The sequence below is a fragment of the Gymnogyps californianus genome, chromosome 1 (assembly GCF_018139145.2).
Source record: "Gymnogyps californianus isolate 813 chromosome 1, ASM1813914v2, whole genome shotgun sequence".
NCBI classification, from domain to species: Eukaryota; Metazoa; Chordata; class Aves; order Accipitriformes; family Cathartidae; genus Gymnogyps; species Gymnogyps californianus.
The window spans coordinates 176800227-176822110 of NC_059471.1; the positions used below are offsets into that span (position 1 = coordinate 176800227).

Genomic DNA, 21884 nt, shown 5'->3' on the forward strand with positions numbered 1-21884 from the left:
CACTGGAGTGTGGGAAAGAAACTGCTCATCTCCTGTCTGCGACTGTGATGTCTTGGCTATGGAGGCTCTAGTAGCCAACAAACTAAATATAAAGATATATCAAGGGCAACGTTTGTAATTTTGTCCCTAGCCATATTGCATTTTGAAAAAATGATTTATTCAGGGAACGCTGTGATGCTGAGATGATTCTAGTGCAAGCAGTTAATGACCTGGAAGAATAATGTGAGAAACTTTGGGTCCCAGTTCCAGTGTTTTCAGTTAAGATCCACCCCAGTAGTGGGGTCAGGAGTGGGTATGCGGAAACACTGACAGGTACAGCAGGGGCAGTACCCCAGAAGCGAAGTGGCAAGGGGAACTTCCCGGCTTCCTTTACCGCAGTGTGTGTCTGTGCCCTGCAGAGGGGCATGGTGCAGAGGCATCTAAACCCGCCTCCATATAGATACAGATGGCTGTGGTGCAGCTGTGAGTTTGTGCGGCTCTGCTCCTTCCGGCCTCCGCTCGAGCTGAGCGACTGCGGTTGGTAGAGGACATGCCCAGCTGAACACAGCAGCTGTCCCCGCTGCTTTCTGCCTACTCCAGATGTGCGGGTTCCGGAGACTCATCCCTCGGCAGCTGTTGAACCAAAGGCATAACTACGGGCACAGCGTGATTTTATTTGGAGTTTTATGCCATCTTTCCCAGCATTGTGTTTCTCAGCATTGTGCAGGTTGGAGCTGCACGTGGGGTTTTTTTGTGCACCAGCAGTTAAGCTTTAGCTCATGTTGCAAACACACGATTGCAATACATGGGAAACAGGAAATAATGATTTATTGTTTGAAACAGCCGTCAAAAACTCTATGCTCAGAAAAAAGAAAACAAAAAACCAGGAAAGATTGCAGTGAAACATAATCACGTGTAAACACAGGTGAAGCTATGTCTTGGCACAGATGACGTGTGTTTAAAACCAAATTCGAAGCAAAGAGAATTACCAGTGGCCCCAGTGCACTGCAAGACTGGGAAACGCACCACCTGCCCCATGATGCAAATGCCAGAGCTCACAGGAGTCCAAAAATTCTTAAAAAAACGTTTAAATGGGAAACCTCTCCAGGCTACTCTGCATCTTGCTGGAGGAGTGTCCAAGGAAAGAGCGCAGGAGGAACGAGAGGTGCGTGCTCTGCCTGGGGCCTCAGCCAGGGCTAAGGCCAGGCTCCTGGGCTGGGCACCCTCCAGCCCTTCCTAAGAAAGTGTGGTGGGCAGCTGCCTGCACCTCAGTGTGCTGCCTGGGCAGCGTGCTCCCTTACCCACCGGATCCCACTCACACCGCTCCACTTGAAAAAATACATGGGTAATTTAAAACCAGTTACTGGTTCTGAGCAACGAGAAAGCTGCTTATCAGCTCTCCTCGCTGCTGCCTGCAACAAAGATGGTATTTCTGTACTTCTAAATCACCTGTGGATGCAAACAGTGTCTCTACTGATCTTTGTGCTGACAGTAACTTACATGCAAGGAAAGGATGAGTTGACCTAAGTGCTCTCATGGTCTTCTGCACGTGTGTCACTCACTGGTGGGTGCTAGAGACCAATATTTTGGTAGGAGCCAGGCGGCCAGAATTGTAAGTATAAGGAGTAACGGCCTTAAAGCAATAATGGTGATGCAGTACTCGTCACATGCAGGTTTGTCCCAGTCTGGACGCCACCTGGAATCACCTATGAACAAAACAAGTTACTTGTTTTCAAGTATAACTGCACCAAGGGCAACAAATGGAAGCAGTAATTCTGGTGGTACTTACTAATGACTTTGTCACGCTCTGCATTTTCTGGAGAGAGAAAAGAAGTGAACGTAAGCAGACTTGCACGTTATAAACAATTTGAGTCTAAGCAAAAGGGAATGAAGTGTGACCCTCACGATGGGCTCACAAATACAGCTATGGGAGCTGTGTTCTTCCAGGAAGAAGCACAGACCCGCTGACTTCGGGAGAGCCCTGCAGCGACTCTCGGGGCTTTGTTGAGGAGCACCTGACCACACAGTGTTGACTTCTCTCACCAGTGGCTGGCATAGATAAGACTTTCCTGCAGGTGTGCTTCCCAGGATCACTTTGGCTTTTGCCCAGTGCCTTGCATTTAAGATCCTTAGCCTGTAGCTAACATTAACAGTCCTGTGCGTCAGGGACTCCCTCTCATTCCTGCGGTGCTGGTGTTTTAATGCCACTTTCCCACTCCTTTAGTTCGCCCAAGGTCGAGTGCTGGGGAAAAGTGTGACCGTACCCTCAGCTCCCCCTGGGCAGATGTCCACGGCACAGTGCCTTGTCCTTCTTATGGGAATTGCAGAAGGTCTCGTCCCCTCCTGACTCCATCCAGCCCTTGCAAAGCCAAGTGCAGGAGAATCAGGTGGGCTGCCAGAGGCTCAGGCTGAGCACCACGTCCCTGTGAAGGGCTCTCGCATGTCAGCCTGGCTCTCTCCCGGTGCTTAGGGGAAAGCAGATGGCCTGGCTGATGGTCACTGGAGCAAGCAGCTTTGGCAGTGCCATGGCAGCTCTCCCCTCCCGCAGTGGCATGGCGGGAGCAAGGCTTGCTTGGACCTGCACCGGCTCAAGCCGCAGCTCATGCACTAGGTAATAACCTGGAGCCCCTGGGAGGGGACCTGTATCCCCTTCTGTGCTTCCCATTTCTACAAGCAGTGACTTCTGGCAGGGGTAATAACACCTTGAACTGCAGCCACTGTATCTCCTGTATCATACCCTCCAGCACCTGAAGAGCAGACCCCATCCCATCTCTCCCCAGGGTAGAAAACAGGCTCTTTCCGCCCTCCTCCCCTCTCTTTGTGCATCACTGCCCACTTGGCTTCTGACTGCAGTTTTTCAGACTCTATTTAGGAACAGGAGAGCACTGTGCCTGCCTCCTGCCAGTATCTTTTGCGTACTCTTTCCCTTTCTATGTCTGCTTGGGGAGGAGGGCTGGTTGTCTTCTACTTACGACACAGCTGTCTGGCACACTGCTCGCCGTTGCAGTCGCTGCACGCTGCTCCCGTCTTGTATGGGCGCCCTGGGTAATTCCCACTGCGAAGGAAAGTAACACTGCTCTCAAACCGCCCTTGGGAGGAGAACGTTAATACCTACCGCTAATTAGTTTTTAACCTGGGTTTTGCTTTACTTGTGTTGATAGGGTGATGGTTTTTGGATGGTCCCTGTCTGACTGGCCTCTGCCCAAGACATGCAGCGAAGCAGAAGAGGTTAAGTGCAATGGGGCACCCTGTTTAGGAACCTGGAGACAGCAGTATTGCAAAACCTGGGAATTAAAATAGTCTTAACACTGAATAATTTGTGTGTGTGGAGACTGTGGGCTCTCAAAGCTGGCTCTAGCTGTGGGAGCAAAAGCAGATTCAGTTACTGTGTATGTACGTGCGTATTCAGCCTTGAAGAGGAATCTCAGATGCTGGGGAATCTCTCATAGGTAGTGATTTCATCCATTTGTTGCTAAGTATTTTAGGAGTGATGTGTGTCTCCCCCTGCTCCCTCCTTCTGCCAGCGGTGTGAGTGGCACCAGCTACCTCTGCCCAGGCTCTTGGCTCGATATTACCTGCCCACCTCTGATACTGCCCCAAACGCAGCTCAGTGCTTCGCTTTGCTTGTAGCATAGCCGAAGTGAGATTTACAGCGTGCCTCAAACTGCCCATAAACACATAGAGAGGGATCTTATAGGCATGCAATCTCAGCAGTGCTAAACTTCGTGGTAAAACCTCATTACTTTCAGCAAGGTGAGGCTTTCATTGCTTGGTCTCAGCTGAAGAAAATGCTTTGGAGTATATTCTCTTTAGGAATTGAAGTTGTGCATGCATCTTGCTTTGACTCTTGGCAGAGGGCTGCTCTGCTGGGTGCTGTTGAGGGTAAGGGCACCCCTGTCCTTCCCCGTAGGATCCCTGCTGATGCAGGGCAAGCAATTCAGCATGATTTTGTTCCTCTGCACGATACAGATACTGGCTAAGGGGCAGAAGGAGGAAGGCTTGGCTCATGTCTTTGGGAGATCCAGGTGTGAGGCTTGATGGACAGAGAGCACCTCCTGGCAGTGCTGGGGACCTGCTTGCCTGTGCACAGGGTTTCTGCACCATCTAGCACAGTGGGGTGCATAGCAAGTGCTGAGAAGGGAAAGGAGAGGCTGCCCTGGGTGATCAGTGGCTTTTGGCTCAAGAACTGGCAGGGGCAATGGTTGCCCAGCCTCTTTGGGTGTGGGGCTTCTGGGGAGAGCGGTTTTGTTGCTTTGGCACAGCAGCAGCTGTGTCATTTCAAGGTATCTGGTCAGGGGTACATATTCTTCCAAGGATGAAGAATAGGGACACAGGAATGCCAAACTTGCTCAAGTTCATGGGCTGGCCTGGCCTTGGCCCACCACGGTATGCATGTAAAGCTTTTAAAGCTGTATTTAGACTGTGGTGGCATTAATTAGCTGGAGAAGGGTAAAAAACATCCATCCTAGCTGGATATCCTACTGACTATGTATATGAAGGACCTCTGGATAAAATTTTGCCTTGAGCAGCCCCACCCTTACGAGCAGCCCTCAGCTGCTAAGACTGCAGCTGCAAGCATTGCACACTTCAATATTTGTCCAAACCGTTGACCTAGAGGCTTAATTCTGCAGGCACATGTGGAAATATTTTCAGACTTTGGGCTTGCACCTTGGCAACCGTCTGGGGCCGTCTTGGCACTCAGGAGCAAGGGATTAATTTTCAAATGATCACGTCAGTATTTTCATGTCAACATCTTATATTTTACCCTTTCTACCAGTGCCCACTGCTTTTTGGCTACAATACACAGTCCTCATCTAGCAAAAAAAAGCTGGCTGGACAGAGGTGTACCTCTTTCTCTATTTTGGGGACCATTTCCTCCCACAAAACACATGAATAGATGGACTGATCGAATAAAGTTGCATGTTGTGGGAGGGAAGGGGTAGGACCCAAACCCTGTGAAATATTTGTAATGAAAAACCTTACGCCGGCCCGTAGTTGCAGATGAAGTGTGCTGCGTTGGTTATGGAGGAGTACGCCACACTGGGACAGAAGTGGACAGCACAGCCAACCTTGTAGCTTGTAGCCCAAACAATCTGCAGAGACAGACAGGTACACCGGTGACAAAAGCTTTGCTTCAGCATCTGAAGCGTTACGGCGAAGACCTGCCCTCCTCTGTTTCACGATAACAAATTGGCTGAGCAGCACGCCTTGGGCAGGCTTCATGGGGGAAAGCAGCAGTGATGGATATCAAAATCACAGTTTGTTCTGAAAAACACCTGATTGTTTTGCCCAATTCACCTGGCGTTTATTAAAATGACTCAGAATAACTGGCTGTAACAGGTAGTTTTCCTCTCTTGCAGAGGAGAAGGTGAAGTTCATCTCCTTTGCTTTGTGGCAATCCATTAGCTTTCATACAGCTCCTACGAGGGCTGATTGCCCCCGTACTAAATCTGGTGGGGACGTATAGGCAAATTGCCGGAAGGCACTGGCGTTATGGGAGAAGCAGGGAGAAGGAGTGTGTCCGGGCTGCGGTCCTGCCTTTTAGCATCATGGCCATGACTAAGATAATCTAGAGGCGAGGGCATTACATCATCTAGTGATCCTCTGTTTACCAGAAGCCGTTCAGTTTGATCCAGCATCCTATATCCAGCTCAAAGATTACAGTGCCGCCAAATGCTGCAGTTCTGGAAAAATAAACCCTGTGACAGAAGCGGAGGGTACATGAGGGTGCAGCAGTACCTGAGGGCGATATAGCAGCAGCGATGACTGACTACGTGAGAGATGTGGAGAGATGATGGCAGCACAGGAGATGAAGAAACGCATTCGTGCCTCCACCAACTCGAAGGGGAGGCCTGACCCTTTCTGTTTGTGCCGGTTTGGTGCCAGCTCAGGGAAAAGGGAACAATCCTCAGGCTCCTGAGGGTGTTCTCAGTGCAGCGGCAGAGCAGAGGCAGCTCCTGATGCCAGCCATAGAGAACTGCATCCCTGAGGATGGTGAAGGACCGAATCACAGGACCCTCCCCATCCCACCGGCTGAGGCATATGCTAGGGATGTGGTTGTGGTAACTGCAGTAATTGTACCTGGAGCAAAATTCTCTTCTCTTCTCCACAGCTGGGAAGGAGGAAGAGAAACGAGGGGTTCCCCGAAGGTGCAGACCCAAGGATGCCTCCCAAGGCAGGCAGACACACAGCTTCTAGCTACAGTCACTATCACCGCTGACTCCAAGTGAGAATAATCTTATTTTCTCATTCCCCCCCATGCAACTGCCTGGGCTGCTCCTCTACCAACAACATGGTAAACAGCACTGCGCCTTAGTGCCAGGTAAGGTGCGTTTCACCGCAGTTTCCAGATGCTGACTCTTGCCGTGTCCTTGTGAGCAAGGTCAAAAAGCAACACGCTGTCACTTCTCATGGCTCCTGCATCCAAATATCTTCTCTGCACGCAAGTACCTGCACATGTCGTTCAGACACCCCACCAGCTTCAGCTCATCTCTTCAAGTCCTAAATGCTTATGTGTATCTCCGCAGAAATTATTTAATAGCCTCAGGTCAAAATCTGATCCCTAGAGCCACTGTTGCAAGCCGTCGTGCTCTCCCATAGCCATGGTTAGCGGTTGCGGGGTTGCATGGCAGTGGCACTCCTCTCCCTCACTTTGCCCTCTTTCTTTAGGAATCGTGGTTGGGAAAAATGCACACGTGATGCTTGCAGAGCTGCAGACATCTCTTTACGTGCCGGTATTTCCCCAGCCCTTGGCACACGGAGGCTGCCTGCCAGAGCTGGGACCTCGTCCCACCATGCGCTGCAGCCCACAGCCATTGCCATTGCCTGGGTTTTGGCCACTGCTTGGCTAAATCTGACAGCTTGACAGCTGTCCTGTTTTCTTCCTGGAAACAAAATACAACTGGCATATTTAAAATAATAATGCCGTGACTCTTTTCCTCCCTAAAATGGGGACATGAGAACATCTTGTGCATACAGACATAAAATAAGACTACAGCACTTGCAAAACAGTTCATTGAATCTAGAGTTTCTGTGTCAAAATGGCAACGCTGGTTCATGGTTTAGATGGAGAAATGCAATGCCTACCTGTGTATAGTGGCCACATGCTCCTCTGCAGTTATTGGTGGCATAATTGTAGGCGCTGACCTCGTTGTACCAAGAGGTGATGGCTTGTTGCACAGTAAAAATAGAAAGTGAGCCGGTCCAGAGGTTTTCTCCAACGGGGGTAAACTTGGGGTGAGCTTGCCCTGGATCTTTGAGGTATGTATTATGTTTAAACAGGCATTTCTTTGCCCAAGCTTTCGCGGTTTTTGCCAAATCTGGATCCCAACTCTGTAAAACAAAGACAACTAAAAATCACTTTGGTATCTTAGCAATGCAGTAATTCAGAGCAACTTTCAGGAGAAGCTGGGTCTCAGTAGCATATATGCTTCGGGTTCATTTGTTTTTTGCTTCTGCTGAGACTTACAGAGCTACATGGTAAATCGGCTTGTAGGTTCATTTCTGATTTGAACTTAGTTACTCATTAAACTTGAGGAAGTTTTTGGGGTGGTGGGTGATCTTGGCTGACTGGTTTGTTGGACACCAAGAGCTGTACATCAGTCAAATACAGTGTTTGGGGCGCAGTGTGCATTTCCAGGCTGTGCCAGCCATGAGAGAACGTTAATGCAATTTAAACAGTGAATTTACAGGAAATCTGGAGACTGGGAGGTATGCTTACCATACCAATTAGACTGGAGTCTCATGCAGCCTCATACATTGAGACCACTGCTTGCAGGTCAGTTCACAAGCACGCTGGGATTTTTGGGACAGTTTAAATTCAATCCATTGCTATTCAGTCCTACAGAAAGTGGTTATTTAAGCAATTGAGTTATATAGATGTCTTTTGTTTGCACTGGAGGTGGTGTCTGTTTTTGCTGGGTTTTCTTATGCACACAACTTGATGATTGAGCAAATACAATATTGTACTTCCTGGAAAACGCAGTACCACGAGTGTATGCCTGTAGTTCTAGTTACACTTTGTGTCATGTAAATGAAGTTGTTCAGCACTGCTGAACTATTTTGGATTGGACTTTTTTAAAAATAAACTTTTTTTATTTATCCTTTTCTATATGGATTAAAATATCTCAGTTGCTTCTGCAAACAATAGAATCACTAGAGAAATTGTTTTGAATGGATCAGTAACAGTAACTAAGGAAAAGGTGGTTGTTAGATTTTATGGCTCCGTTTTACATAATATAACTTTGTACCATAGATACGTCTGAAACAATTTGTATATTGTTTATGCTACCAATAATTAATTAAAAATTGCAAGATTATACCAAAATACATCTACAGAGATTTGAAAATATTTTGTAACCTATGTCTTCCATTTCTACCTATGGCTAACATTTGTGGGGGGGTGTATTTTCCCACTGTGGTGGGTTGACCCTGGCTGGATGCCAGGTGCCCACCAAAGCCGCTCTGTCACTCCCCCTCCTCAGCTGGACAGGGGATTGAAAATATAACGAAAGGCTCGTGGGTTGAGATAAGGACAGGGAGATCACTCACCAATTACCGTCACGGGCAAAACAGACTCGACTTGGGCAAATTAGTTTAATTTATTACCAATCAAATCAGAGTAGGATAGTGAGAAATAAAACCAAATCTTAAAAACACCTTCCCCCCACCCCTCCCTTCTTCCCAGGCACAACTTCACTCCCGGTTTTCTCTACTTCCTCCCCCACAGCGGCGCAGGGGGACAGGGAATGGGGGTTGCGGTCAGTTCATCCCACGTTGTCTCTGCCACTCCTTCCTCCTCAGGGGGAGGACTCCTCACACTCTTCCCCTGCTCCAGCGTGGGGTCCCTCCCATGGGAGACAGTCCTCCATGAACTTCTCCAACATGAGTCCTTCCCACGGGCTGCAGTTCTTCACAAACTGCTCCAGTGTGCGTCCCTTCCATGGGGTGCAGTCCTTCAGGAACAGACTGCTCCAGCGTGGGTCCCCCGTGGGGTCACAAGTCCTTCCAGCAAACCTGCTTCAGCGTGGGCTCCTCTCTCCATGGGTCCACAGGCCCTGCCAGGAGCCTGCTCCAGCATGGGCTTCCCATGGGGCCACAGCCTCCTTCAGGCATCCACCTGCTCCGGCGTGGGGTCCTCCACGGGCTGCAGGTGGATATCTGCTCCACCGTGGACCTCCATGGGCTGCAGGGGGACAGCCTGCCTCACCATGGTCTTCACCACGGGCTGCAGGGGAATCTCTGCTCCGGTTCCTGGAGCACCTCCTCCCCCTCCTTCTTCACTGACCTTGGTGTCTGCGGAGTTGTTGCTCTCACATATTCTCACTCCTCTCTTCTGGCTGCTCTTTCCCAGCAGTTTTTTTCCCCTTCTTAAATATGTTATCCCAGAGGTGCTACCACCGTCGCTGGTGGGCTCGGCCTTGGCCAGCGGCAGGTCTGTCTTGGAGCCGGCTGGCCTTGGCTCTATCGGACACAGGGGAAGCTTCTAGCAGCTTCTCACAGAAGCCACCCCTGTAGCCCCCTCACTACCAAAACCTTGCCATGCAAACCCAACACACCCACAAAACTAACACATAAATAATTTGCCTAGGAACTCAGTGTATCGAATACGAAAGGTAAACTTTGGGCAGGGGGTCTTATTTCAAGTGAGCAGTTGATATTTCCTTAGAGGGGAACTTTTAAGGACAATGAACAAAATCTGGCATTGTATAGAAGTTATCTTCCAGTCCTAGCATTACTGCAAGTTAAGACAGAGGCTGCGGTTTACATCTTGGCAATGCTCTGAGGTCGCAAGAAGACCATGATGAAAGATGTATGACAGTGGTGGATGCACCTTAGTGCTTCACAGTCTTGTTTTTCACATTATGCTTTTTAAGAGTCCGCACATCTCTTTTCTCCTTCATCCCATAATAGTATTAATAATAAGTTTAAAGTTCCATAAAGGTATACATAATAATAAGTTTAAAGGTAAAATTTTCAGTTTAAATGTACTTTCCCTTTTTTGTGTGAATGCTGAAACTGGCTGACAGTTGAAAAAGCAATGTGCAGAAACTGATAGTTCAGAATGATCTTTAGTTTAGCTATAGCTATACTCCTTATTTGCTTATGAAACTGCATTTATGCAATAAGATTGGACTAAACTGCATGGGGAAAAATGCACAGGACAGGGAGGTTTGCATATAGATATTATTGCTACTTGAGAAAATTGTAATTACAAATTTTTTTTCCCATCAGCTATTTCTCAGTTTTGGTTTTATAACTCAGATGAGTTGCTTGCTGATTTAGGGAGGGAAAATTGAACATATGATAAGTGAAAAGTGGTGCGAGGCAGCAGTAAGTCAAAGGAGACTGTTGTGAAGCCCTGATGAAACTGGTGAGACTTTCTGCTGGTTTTGAAGAGCCTTGGAACAGACCTAAGCAATCCTTTGGGTGAATGGGAAAGGGGTCACTTTTGTCAGGTAAAAAAATGTTAGATCAGCATTCTCATTTTATAATAAAGGTATTACAAATATAGATGGTTGGGCTTTGTTACTTGCAGTTAAAGGAGTTTCTGTGTTGTATTTTCTTTTAAAAACTATTTTTCCAAAAGGTGGAAATGCCCTGAGTTCATAATCTTCATTTTTACATATCTAGGTGGACAGTTATCTACAGTAAACAGAAGTTCCCTGTGAAATAAAGAAGTCATCTTCTTCTCCTCATTTTTGAAGTGCTAAAGGCCATTAAAAAATGAGGAAATATTCTGTTTTCAATTCCAATGCTTTTACTTTCATAATAGATTTTATCGTGTATTGTACTGGTTTCACCACATTAAATTCTTCGTGGGAGAGGTCATACTTAAGACTAGGGGTTTTGCAGTGTTTTAAAAGAAACTCACCATGATTTAGTTCTTGTTTTATTTGTAATAATCTTTATGTGTTTGTTTGTTTCTTAAGCCTTTTTTTTCAGATTTGAGTTCTTTAATTTTTCAAAAGGAAAAATTAGGCACAATTTAAAAAGATGAATACTACTCTTTTAATACATCATAGCAAGATTTTGTTAGAGTAGGGCCAGTAAAGCAACCTAGAAAACAGAGTCCGGAGCAATATGTACTGCAAGTTCAGGATGCCTGGCTGAAGAAAGCTGAAGTAAAAGACACATCTACAAGAGAAACCAAATGGTTTCCTGTCAGGCTTGCAACTGGAGCTTGCTCGCTGCTCACTTACCCCTCCCTAATGGGCACTTCTTTTTTTAGTGTTTGACAACCAGAAATGGAAAATGAGCTTTTTTTTTTTTTTAACTTCTGTTGAGTTGTTGCTAATTACAGACATGATTATGTGCTCTTCTGGTGGTGACCACGCAAAAGAGTAAGAAAGAGGAGCAAAAGAAAAGAGATCAGAATTAGGACAATCACTATCGTCCATCTGAGAGATCTGTGGAGGTTATCCCGAGAAGAAACACGGTATCTCAGGTATTACCCAGTCAAAGCACAAAAGGTGATGGATGTTGCAAGAGACAGCTCCCAGCTACTGGAATTGAACATCTCACAAATCAGAGGTGGGCTTCTCAGCCATAAGCCCAGCTTTGTGCACACATTTACAGCTTCCTCCTTGCTGAGTTTTCCATGTTCCACTCAGCAGGGAGACAAGTGTCACGAGCCATCTGAAATGAGAGGTGGCCACTTTTGGGTATATTTTGAATCATGACAGGCTGTCTTTTGCACAGTGGCTGCGGATATTGCCCCCTGATGTGGCCAGGGAGAAGGCAGGGGGGCAGAGCGGCGCAGGACCTGATGCCTCCAGCACTCGCTCCTGCTGCACTTGTTGCTTTTTGGCTTCTCCTGCAGCCTCAGCACCTAGGAACAGCTGCTCTGTTGGCTCAGTCCGTGAGAGCCTTGCAAAGAAAGCTTAGAGAAAGCTCTCCAACGTTGTTTGGCAACGGTCTGTGCCCTTGCCGACTCAAGTATAAAAGGTTGTGCTTAGGTCTGCACATAAATTACACCCCGGGCTGTTAAGCTGCAGTGCCTTGGAACAAGGAGGCTTTTCACAGCACAAAACGACAGCGTTAGGTTGAGAGTTGAAATCTTGGGTTTCAAATGAGGAAATTAAGCCAGCCAAAACTATACATGTACCCAATCGTATAAAGCCATCTGATAATCAGAGCCTTTTTCTCTGCTTTAAAAAGAAGTAGCTCTTATGACCCCAGGAGGTTGGTTTGTTTGTTTTTTTTCTTTTTTTTGCATTTGATCACAAAAACAATCTTTGAGAATCGTAAACACCATCACAATGCTACACACTTGCACGTAATTCGTGAAGATCCCCTTACCATGTAGAGCATGTTGCTGGCTGGTGGATTCACTCCAGACCGGAATCTGTTATGGGTTCGCACACATTCCTCAATAAACTTTGGATCTCCAACATCAGGCAATGTCGGTGATTCATAGGAGTCAGAGGAACGACAGAAGTGCAGTAAAGCCAGCACACAAGCAGAAAATCTGTTTGTCATGATTCTCAGCCTCTGTCTTCTAGCTTTAAGAGCAGAGTGTTTCAGCTGTATAAGGTCGTTTTAGCTCCACCAGCAGCGTTTTGCTTGGAAGGCTGGTGGGCTGGACTTATCTTAGCTGTGGTAATTGAGTATGGCATTGATCACAGGAAATGAGTCATATTTCAGGAGCGTTGCTATGAGAATAAGGAAATTGAGCTACAAGTTCACATCAGAGCTGTGGCAGTTTTGTTTCTCTTTTTTTCTTCTTTCTTTAATTGTAGTGGGCAAGCTTCTTCTCTGCTGTCCTTCGGGCTTCTTTGTTTTTGTTTCTTTGGCCCCCACCATCCCATCCATAGCAATCACTATGGATTGCAGTGAAGTTTTGGATAAATTTTCTGCTTTTCATGAAAATAGCATTGCTGTTAAGGCTGTTACTCTGAGCCAAAATGCTGTGAGAAATAATTGATTTGAACTATGACTTTTATTACAGTATGAACAGTCACTTCGGTTGTACATTGAGTTATTGGAGGGGTAAGTTTCGCTGAGAACTGCAATTTAAATATGCTGCAGTTATTGATGGGTTTCTCCTGTGATCACACGCTTGTGCTATGTGTTGCTATCAATCTCTCCTCCCAAGGTTTAGCAATTTGTAATTCAACTCCTGCAACCCAGGCCCCCAGCAGAGTTGACTGCTATGAAGGTTGGTGCTGTCTCGTGCCGGGTGCCCAGCACCCACACTGGCTTTCACAGGCAGGAGTTGGGAGCTGATGTCCCATGCACGTTGCCTTGGGTGCCCAACACTCCCTGCTCAGACCCACTGCCATCACCACCCTCTTCCTCACACTGCCCTTAACTATTAGCTGTCCATCAAGCTCAGGCCCTTTCCCACAGTCCCAACCTGGATGTCTCTGTGGGAATGGGGTTGGGTTTCTTCCCACTCCAGGTTTTGTTTTAGGAATCTGCATCCTTTGTACACCTGGGTGTAGGTCCCAGTTACCACTTCTGCGCATGCAGTCCGGTAGGTGTTGGGGCTGGTGGCAAGGCTGGTGGCAAGGCCACATTCAGGTTGGTGGTCTGAGGTCACACTGTGCGCCTGCAACAGCAGCCCCACCAGCACCCATTAGGTCCTGCAGGTCACCTCCAGCTATTCATGGGGAGACTGCTTACAGGCAAAAAGGCCCTCTGAGGAAATCATGAATAAGAAACACTATGTTCACAACTCCCCTACAGACCACTTTTTAGAGCAGAATAATGTGATGAGTTGACCCCTGCCAGCAGCCGAGCACCCATGCAGCCGCTCGCTCACTCCCCCTTCCCCAGCAGGATGGGGAAAGAAGACAGGACGAAGAAAAGTAAGAAAATTCATGGGTCAGGGTAAAGACAGCTTAATATGTGGGGAAAGAGGAGGGGGGAAACAAACAAACAAACAAAACCCCCAAGTGATGCAAAGGCAATCATTCACCACACCCAACGGCAGACTGACGCCCAGACAGTCTCTGAGCAATGGCCACCCTGGATGCCAGCCCCCCACCTTTCTTCTTCCTCTACCCCAGTTTTTTTTGCTGAACACAATGTTATAGGGTATAGAATATCTCTTTGGTCAATTCGGGTTAGCTGTCCCAGCTGTGTCCCCTCCCAACCACTTGCTCACCCCCAGCCTACTTGCTGTTGCTACATATAGAAGATGTCAGCAGACAAGAACTGACAATTGTGAAATTAAATATCTATCTTCTTGCATGGTGACATTTTGCAGCATATGACAAGAGCCCAAACATTTGGGGCCCATTTTTATTCTGTGGGATGCCATGCTCCTTCAGAACTGCAGTGTGGCTCAGAATTTGAGTCACTGTGTTCTGAAAACATTAGGACTAAGATAAAGGAGGAGAAACAGCTTTAAATATTGATAGCACAGTTATGCATTGCTAATATCAGCCAGTATCTCTTAGCTTGAAAGATGGGTGTGTTTCCCTTACTAACAAATGTATATAGGAACAATAGGGGTCGAGGGCTAAATATCTCTAAAACCAAACTGAATCCATCAACGGTTTGGGCTTTTTTAATGAGGCTGAGATCTTCCATTTCTGAACCAGAATCTGTCCTGGGCCCATTTTATCTTCCCTCTCCTGTTTTTCCTCCCTGCTGCCCTCCTTCCCCTGCCTGCAAGCCCAGGATGGCTGTCATCTACTCTGCATTTCAGATTTTGTCACCATCTCACATCCTAAAATTAAGCTCTCCCCATTGACACCCCATCTTAATCCTTGCTCTATCAACTTTCCCTGGTATTCTTCTAGCTATGGAGGACAAAGCTTAACTCTGAGAGAACAACAGAATAGTACAACTGACAATTGAGTAACTTTAATGGAAACTGATACACATAGGCTAAATATAGTAAAGGACAAGCTTTACTCCTTCTGTTCATAAAAAGTAATACCTACAGTTAAATCTCCATTATCAGGGGAAAATGATGTGTGTGATAATTGAAGGTTAATGGAGATGAGTTATTGCTTCTTTTGGATACGGTGTGCTGCTTCAGACATGTCTTTGTGATGCCCCAGGTTTCCAGGAGGCTTGTTAGCATATATAGTAATACACAGTCTACATGGTCCCTCTAGCAATCTACCCCTGAGCCAGAGCTAAGAGGCTCGTACAGACATAGAAGCGTGTTGCAGCTACTGCCAATAAATTATACTAATTCTATGCACAGCCACTTGTATCTTGCCTTGAGTGAAGAAGCAGACTTTTCTATGCTGGATAAACATCACAAGGATAATGGAGAGATGACCAAGTGTTTTTTTAAATGGGTGCAATTCTCTGAGAGTAATACAGTGGTAGGATCACTATCAGTATCTTAATTGATCATTACTCATAAAAAAATGTGTGTGGAAACCGTTGTTGTACTAAAAGAACAGCACCAGCACTCAGCACCAAAAACAGTGACCTTAAAATTGAAACACTAAGACAGTATTGGTCACAAGAGGGAGGCGGATGCTCAGCAGGTGGGATGTACGGCGGCGTTGGAGGCCTGGGGGGACGGGGCTGCGGTGGCTGGGGCTGTGGTGGCTGGGGCTGTGGTGGCTGGGGCTGTGTATCCCAGTCCGGATACCAGTAGGCATAATCTAAAAAACAGTGAAGAAACAGGTGTTAAGACAGTCAAACTTAGCCATACTTATAGGAAAGCAATTAAGAACAATTTGATACGTACTTATCAGCTTCTCACGTTCTGTGTTTTCTGTAAAGAGATCAGAAGAGGAAATAAATGTGAGTACCATTCAGTGGTGGTTCTTAATGTAAAGAGGTAAGCCATTGCTGGTGCCTGGCTGATGGCACTGACGATGCCAGTCAGTGCCTAAAACATCCTGCAAGGGGGAAGCAGGCCAACAAGAGCAGGTTCCCAACTGGCGTGGGGCTCATATTTTTTATTGAGTTGAAAAAGAAGCAGAAAAGAAGCAGCTGTATTAGGAAGAATTTGTGTCATGGGGAGGAGGGAATAGCAAATAAAAATGAAACATAGAATTTATTTAAAATTGATACACAAACCAAATTTAGTAGTTACAGACAGACAAATATAACTACTCAATTTATCACAGAAGTACACCTTTACTAAGAGCTTTGATGCATTTGCAGGATTGCCTACGTGCATCCTACTGGAATTGCTGATTTGCCCTATAGGAGAATCTGGTAAAATGGGTTGTAGGATCTAGCACTTAATTTTTAAAAGCTTTCTTCCTCCGCTCCCTCCCCCTAGTCTTTGAGATGTTTCTAGTTTTCGTGTGATGCATCAGTCTGAAGACTTCAAGATGAGTCAGCCAAGATATCACAGAAGGAAATAAGAATACCAAATGCTCAATTATTTCTACAGCTGAAGCTATCTAGAGCTTGGCTAGTAGAGACCACGCCCTTTAAACCTCTGTATAAAATTCATATTTGATTTAAGACATTGTTGCATGTCCTTTAATCTCTGTTTATTTAAAACACTATGTATATAAACACAAATTGACTAATTTGGGACTAGGTGTAATGACACAAAGGTCCACAGCTGCAAACTGCTGTGGAAAAACAAGCTCTCACTGCTGCATTTCAGAAAATTGCAGAAATTAGAAACAAGTGTGCTTTTCAGTATAGTCATATTATTGGTTCGGAACTATAGTTGTCTGGAAAATGTGATAGGACATACTAAACAAAGAAGAAAGCAGAAGTTAAATATACTATTTCTGCTAAGAAAGAAGAACCAGATGGGGAATATTTGTTGGGGCTAAAGTTTTAGATTTGACTTCCTGATCAAATAAAAGGCGGAGTCTAACTGATACTTCTCTTCATCAGAAACTCTGGCTTGTACCTCTGAAAGCCTTCACCAGCAAAGTATTTCAATTAATTCCTTCTTATACTATTCTTACCAGGGTTTGGTACTGTTGCTGTGTGGTGGGCTACAGACCCACTATGGACTTAGTGCAAATTGACCCATTGTTATATTTCCACTGATAATTAGGCCACTTTTATTTCTATGCAATTTTCTTAGTTGATTACTTTGGTCTTACCACAGAGCTTGTCTACGCACTTCTCCTTACTGCATCCACTGCATGGTCGTCCTGCTTCATATGGTTTTCTCGGGTAATTCCCCCTGCAAAGCAGAAGCACAGTATTTTGTTAGCTCAGTCATTTGCAAAGCAATTTAAATACATGGTTTCATCAGATTGTTAGAATAATTTATCATGAAAAGCTATTATGGGGGGGGAAATCCCTTTATCCAAAAACTGATCATTGCAATTGTTTGAAATTCCTTTTAGATCAGATTAAAGCTCTCACTGGCATGGGGCGCAGCCACCTGGTGACTCTCGCCACTTGAAATTAATGAGACTTCTCAGGCAATACTGATTCTTCAGTGTAATTATTCAGTGTAAGCATACAAGAATGTGCCTCTAGGCCCTCATTACCCACCTGTATTTTAAAAACAAATCTGTAAAAATTAAGTCCAGAAATTGCAAGGTATGAGATGAGATAAACTAGAGAACTGTCTTCCTTTTATTTCTTCAATTAAAATGTCTTGTTTGAAGTTCAGGTGGGGCCATAGAAAGATGTAATCTTTCTCAAGCGGAAAGCTTGCACCTTCCCCACTTTTCCTGCAGAGCCTGAAATCAAAACAGATTTTATTCCACCATCTTAGTTATGGTGAGTGTTCTCAGCTATGATCTGCTCGCCTGCTTTTTTAGAAAGGGATTTTCTGCAGCTCTGGCTATATCTAGCAGCTTCTGCTCTCAATGGACTGGTGACATGTGGATGTAGCTTCTGAAATTTGTTGCAACTGCTCCCATCGTTGTTGGCATCTGATACCAGGTCAGTTACAAGGTATTTAAAAAAATAAAAAAACCCCAAATGCCGTAATTAACTTACGCTGGCCCATAGTCACAAACAAAATGTGCTGCTCTGAAGAGTCCTGGAAAATTTTCAACTGTATTGCAGAAGTGAACTGCGCAGCCAACTTTGTAACTCTCTGCCCAAACGACCTGAAGGGCAAAGGGAAATATGTAATGCACCTGTTCAAAGACTGAAAAAGCAACAGCATTAAGGGAGGAAGGAGAAGGGAAGGATCTTGTGGAAGTTTAAAACAGATGACACAGGAGCAAGAGCAACGACCCAAAGAGCAGCTAAGACAAACGACTGATTGATTGACAGATGTTTTTGCATTTATTATCTGGCTCCCCTGGAAACATGAAATTGTCAGGGGATAATCCCTTTCCACCATTACTGGAAATAGGACTCGGACATCCCTGGGGCTCGGAATATTTATTTCCAATCTCATGTAGCAATAAACCGGGGGGTGAGAACCCCTGCTGTAATTCCTGTTCCAAAGCAGTCTGTTCCAAGCCTGTACTTGGATTTTCTGTGAAACCATTACATTATAAGTCATTGGGCATGTAAGACTCACCTGGGTGTAGTGACCACACATGCCAGTACAGCTGTTGGTCTGGAAATCATAGCTGCTGACTTCATTAAACCAGTCACTGAGAGCTGCATCCACAGAGAAGATGGTGGCTGTGCCAGTCCAGATGTTTTCTCCAAGAGGGGTAAAGGTGGGGTGCACCTTCCCCGGCATTTTAAGGTAGATATTGTGCTTAAACTTGCACTTCTTTGCCCATGCTTTGGCAGTCTTAGCTAAAGCAGCATCCCAGGACTGTAGAAAAGGAAGAAAACATAATATAACCTGCACTGCAGTGACTTAGCTGAATTCAAACATTTTTAAACAGAAACTTGTAAGGATTCTTTTCCCCTTTTTTGCTTCTCATCCCTGCATTCAGTTGCTCTCTCTGACTTGACATGTCTACTCCCATAGCAATTTTTTTTCTTCTTTCTCCCTTAGATATTGCAGGACACGTAGTACCTATCCACTGTCCTGTGATATCTGGCTTGTTAAAATATTTAGAGCTGGACTGCAGTCTTTAAGCTGCCTCGTCTGAGAGGAGGTAACCGGGTGAAACCCCCAGCCGTAGAGGGGCTTGAGGGACTTTCTGCCTAGGAGCTGTTGGCTGTCCAGGGATTTGCACTTTGCAATTATCACTAGACCAGACAGGAATTCTGTTCTGCTGGCCAGGATGGAGAGGAGAAGAGTCACAGCTGCTCCCTTCCCCAGACCTTTCTGCCTCTCTGCTCTTCTCCCTCCCCAGCGTGTGGCCAAAGCAAATAAAAGGCTTGCTTATCTCTGCTGGGTTGAGGAGGAATCATTCCCATCCTGAGTGGCACAAGTGATAATTTGAAAAACCGGTCTGGGAGACTTGCAGAAAGATTTTATGCCACTGAATGACCAAGCAATAAAATGGCAGGTAAAATTCAGTACAGACAAATGTAAGTTAAGGGATGTGAGGAAAACAAAACCCCAATTTTGATTTTGTGTTCATAATGACAGGTTTGGAGATGGCTATTACCACTTGTAAACCAATGTTTAGTAGTAGTCTAAAAAGCAAATAAAGTGTTAGAAATTCCTTCAGAAGGAATGCAAAATTGTCCTGGTTTCAGCTGGGACAGAGTTAACTGTCTTCTTAGTAGCTGGTACAGTGCTGTGTTTTGGATTTAGGGTGAGAATAATGTTGATAACACTCTGATGTTTTAGTTGTTGCTAAGTAGCGCTTATCTTAAGCCAAGGACTTTTCAGTTTCCCATGCTCTGCCAGCAAGCAGGTGTGCAAGAAGCTGGGAGGGAGCAGAGCCAGGACAGCTGAACTAGCCAAAGGGATATTCCATACCATGGAAGGTCATGCCCAGTATATAAACAGGGGGGAGTTGGCCGGGAGGGGCAGATCGCTGCTCTGGCGTCAGTCAGCGGGTTGTGAGCAATTGCATTGTGCATCACTGGTTTCTTTTCTTATTTCTTTTTTGTTGTTGTATTCTTTTTCATTACAATTATTATTATTCTTAGTTAGTAGTGTATTTTTATTTTTACTTTAGTTATTAAACTGTTCTTATCTCAACCCACAAGTTTTTTTTCCTTTTCTCCTCCCCATCCCACTGGGAGGGGGGAGGGGGAAGTGGCTGCGTGGTGCTTAGTTGCTGGCTGGGGTTAAACCACAAGAATAAAACCAGATATATAATTACACCACTGTAGAAGTCCTGTTAAATGCTGTGTGCAGCACAGCACCCCACCTTAAGAAGGGGAACTAGAACTGGAAAGGGCAGAGAGAACATGGAGGAGGATGATCATCCTCAAGTACGGAGGGCTTTCGTAAAGCAACAGAGAGTGCTCCGCAGCTTTGATCAGAGACAGCTGGATATCTTGTGTGAAGTAGGTAAATAAGCAATAATTACTTGCTCCTTCCAATACAAAGACCAGAGACTATCAAGCGAAGCTAGGAATTAACAGGTCCAAATCAAACGCAAGGAGGTATCTTCACACAACTTGTGGTTAGGCTGTGCAGCTCTTTTTGCTACACGATGCTTGGGATGATAAAAACTTGCATGAGCTCAAGGCTGAAAAAAATCATACAAGAAAAATCCATCAAGAGCTTTTAAATACAATGCAACACCTTTGATTCAAGAGGTTTCTATGTATTTGTCCTGCTGTTATTCCAGGCTTGCTGGATCTTTGGTCTGAGCAGCTAAGTTTGCTCTTGTGCACTAGCATTTTAAATTAAACATTGTTTTTTAAAATGGCAGGAAATTAAAATCACGAGTAGTGTGAATTTTATCTCTTTACTATGAACTTCCTTTCATGGAAATTATTCATATTGTGCATGCAGTTATGCATTTAACTTCCTTTCCAGCTATGCAGCACCGCTGAAGGCCTCAGAGTAATGACATGAACTGCCTGGGGTTACCTCCCTCAGCTAGCTGTCTCCCTTTTTCCTTACATATTCCACTGAATAAGCTGAGACCTATCCAGAGCCTGTTCTGATATCCACTGTATTTGTAGGAAGCTCTGCTTTCCAGCCCAGATATTAGTATCCCTACTCTTCAAACCCTGCTACAGCAAATGAAGATCAGGTATCTAAATGGATGTCCTGGCAAATCCCTTTCTTCAACACATGTTCTAGATTGGAAGAAACAAGGGGAGATGCTAGATTTTCAAAAAATCCTGTTGTGCAGACTGCCTACTCAGGAGCTTTTTAATACCAAACATACCCTGTATGAAACCTGGACTAACATAAAACAGATTACTATCTCTTTTAGAAAGAGGTAAACGAAATGCTGAGAACTGAACGCTATTTTTTGCAATACAGCCCTTTGCTCTGGCTGAAGTTTAGAGTGGCAATCCGTCCCTAAACAAAGAATTCCCTTCAAATTATTAAACCTGAACAATACTGTGAAAATTAAAGTCTTTTCTATTTTCTACGACGAACTAACATATATAGTACAGAAATCATTGACAGAAAGGGAAAGAAAAGCACAAAGCAAATGAAGAGTAAGATGGGCTAAATCAGCAGCACAATCTATATTAATTTTCAAACAGATCATGAATGCCTCCTTACCATGCGAAACATATTGCTGGCTGGTGGATTCACTTTGGATCGAAACCTGTTGTGAGCTCTCACACAGTCTTCAATGAACTTTGCATCTTCTATGTCAGGCAAGGGATACTGTGGATAAGCATGACAGCAAGTGAAGAGATCCAGTAAGAACAACGCAGCAAAGAAAAATGTGATTTTCATAATTCTTCAATGCTTTCAGTATTATTTTTTTTAAGTTTTTAAAAGAAAAATCTCTTAGGTGGAGATAATACTGGCAAGCAGCTCTTCAGAGGTTGTCCTCTGGGTGTGGAAGCACTTGAAAGTGTCAAAGTAGCAGGAAGTGAAATTGCTTCATAAAGTACAGCTCTATCTGACATCATATCTGTCCGTCAAAGGGTAAGCCATGAAACAGGCATCTGCTGTGCATATTAGCAAGGAGCAACACTCCAGGTATACTTCTGTCTTGTCTTTGACTGTGCTCCATTCTGGCTGACTGCCAAACCATTCTGTGATT

At 45.2% G+C, this 21884-nt stretch overlaps 2 protein-coding genes across 2 annotated transcripts; both read right to left on the reverse strand.

Moving 5' to 3' along the window:
* Nucleotides 1-798: 798 nt before the first annotated feature.
* GLIPR1 (GLI pathogenesis related 1) lies at nucleotides 799-12459 on the reverse strand. Its single transcript, XM_050907389.1, has 6 exons — nucleotides 12280-12459; nucleotides 7066-7311; nucleotides 4963-5072; nucleotides 2952-3034; nucleotides 1769-1795; nucleotides 799-1685 (listed from the first exon to the last, which is right to left on the reverse strand). The coding sequence occupies exons 1-6, from the start codon at nucleotides 12457-12459 to the stop codon at nucleotides 1534-1536; spliced, it is 798 nt and encodes a 265-aa protein (XP_050763346.1). The 3' UTR covers nucleotides 799-1533.
* A 2328-nt stretch (nucleotides 12460-14787) lies between these two features.
* On the reverse strand, nucleotides 14788-21571 carry LOC127026408 (glioma pathogenesis-related protein 1-like). Its single transcript, XM_050911640.1, has 6 exons — nucleotides 21392-21571; nucleotides 18362-18607; nucleotides 17827-17939; nucleotides 16974-17056; nucleotides 15641-15667; nucleotides 14788-15554 (listed from the first exon to the last, which is right to left on the reverse strand). Exons 1-6 carry the CDS (start codon nucleotides 21569-21571, stop codon nucleotides 15298-15300), a joined length of 906 nt encoding a protein of 301 aa, XP_050767597.1. The 3' UTR covers nucleotides 14788-15297.
* Nucleotides 21572-21884: the final 313 nt, after the last annotated feature.

Bases quoted from the DNA above. Each gene is read 5' to 3' on its own strand.
- GLIPR1 (XM_050907389.1), bottom strand. From the start codon at position 12,459: ATGACAAACAGATTTTCTGCTTGTGTGCTGGCTTTACTGCACTTCTGT. The intron at 5,073-7,065 runs GTAGGCATTGCA...CTGTCTCTGCAG, and splicing joins CATGTGGCCACTATACACAG to ATTGTTTGGGCTACAAGCTA. The intron at 3,035-4,962 runs GTAAGGTTTTTC...TTTCCTTCGCAG, and splicing joins ATCTGCAACTACGGGCCGGC to TGGGAATTACCCAGGGCGCC.
- LOC127026408 (XM_050911640.1), bottom strand. From the start codon at position 21,571: ATGAAAATCACATTTTTCTTTGCTGCGTTGTTCTTACTGGATCTCTTC. The intron at 18,608-21,391 runs GTAAGGAGGCAT...CCTTTTCTACAG, and splicing joins CCAGCAATATGTTTCGCATG to TCCTGGGATGCTGCTTTAGC. The intron at 17,057-17,826 runs GTAAGTTAATTA...TCTGCTTTGCAG, and splicing joins GTTTGTGACTATGGGCCAGC to GGGGAATTACCCGAGAAAAC.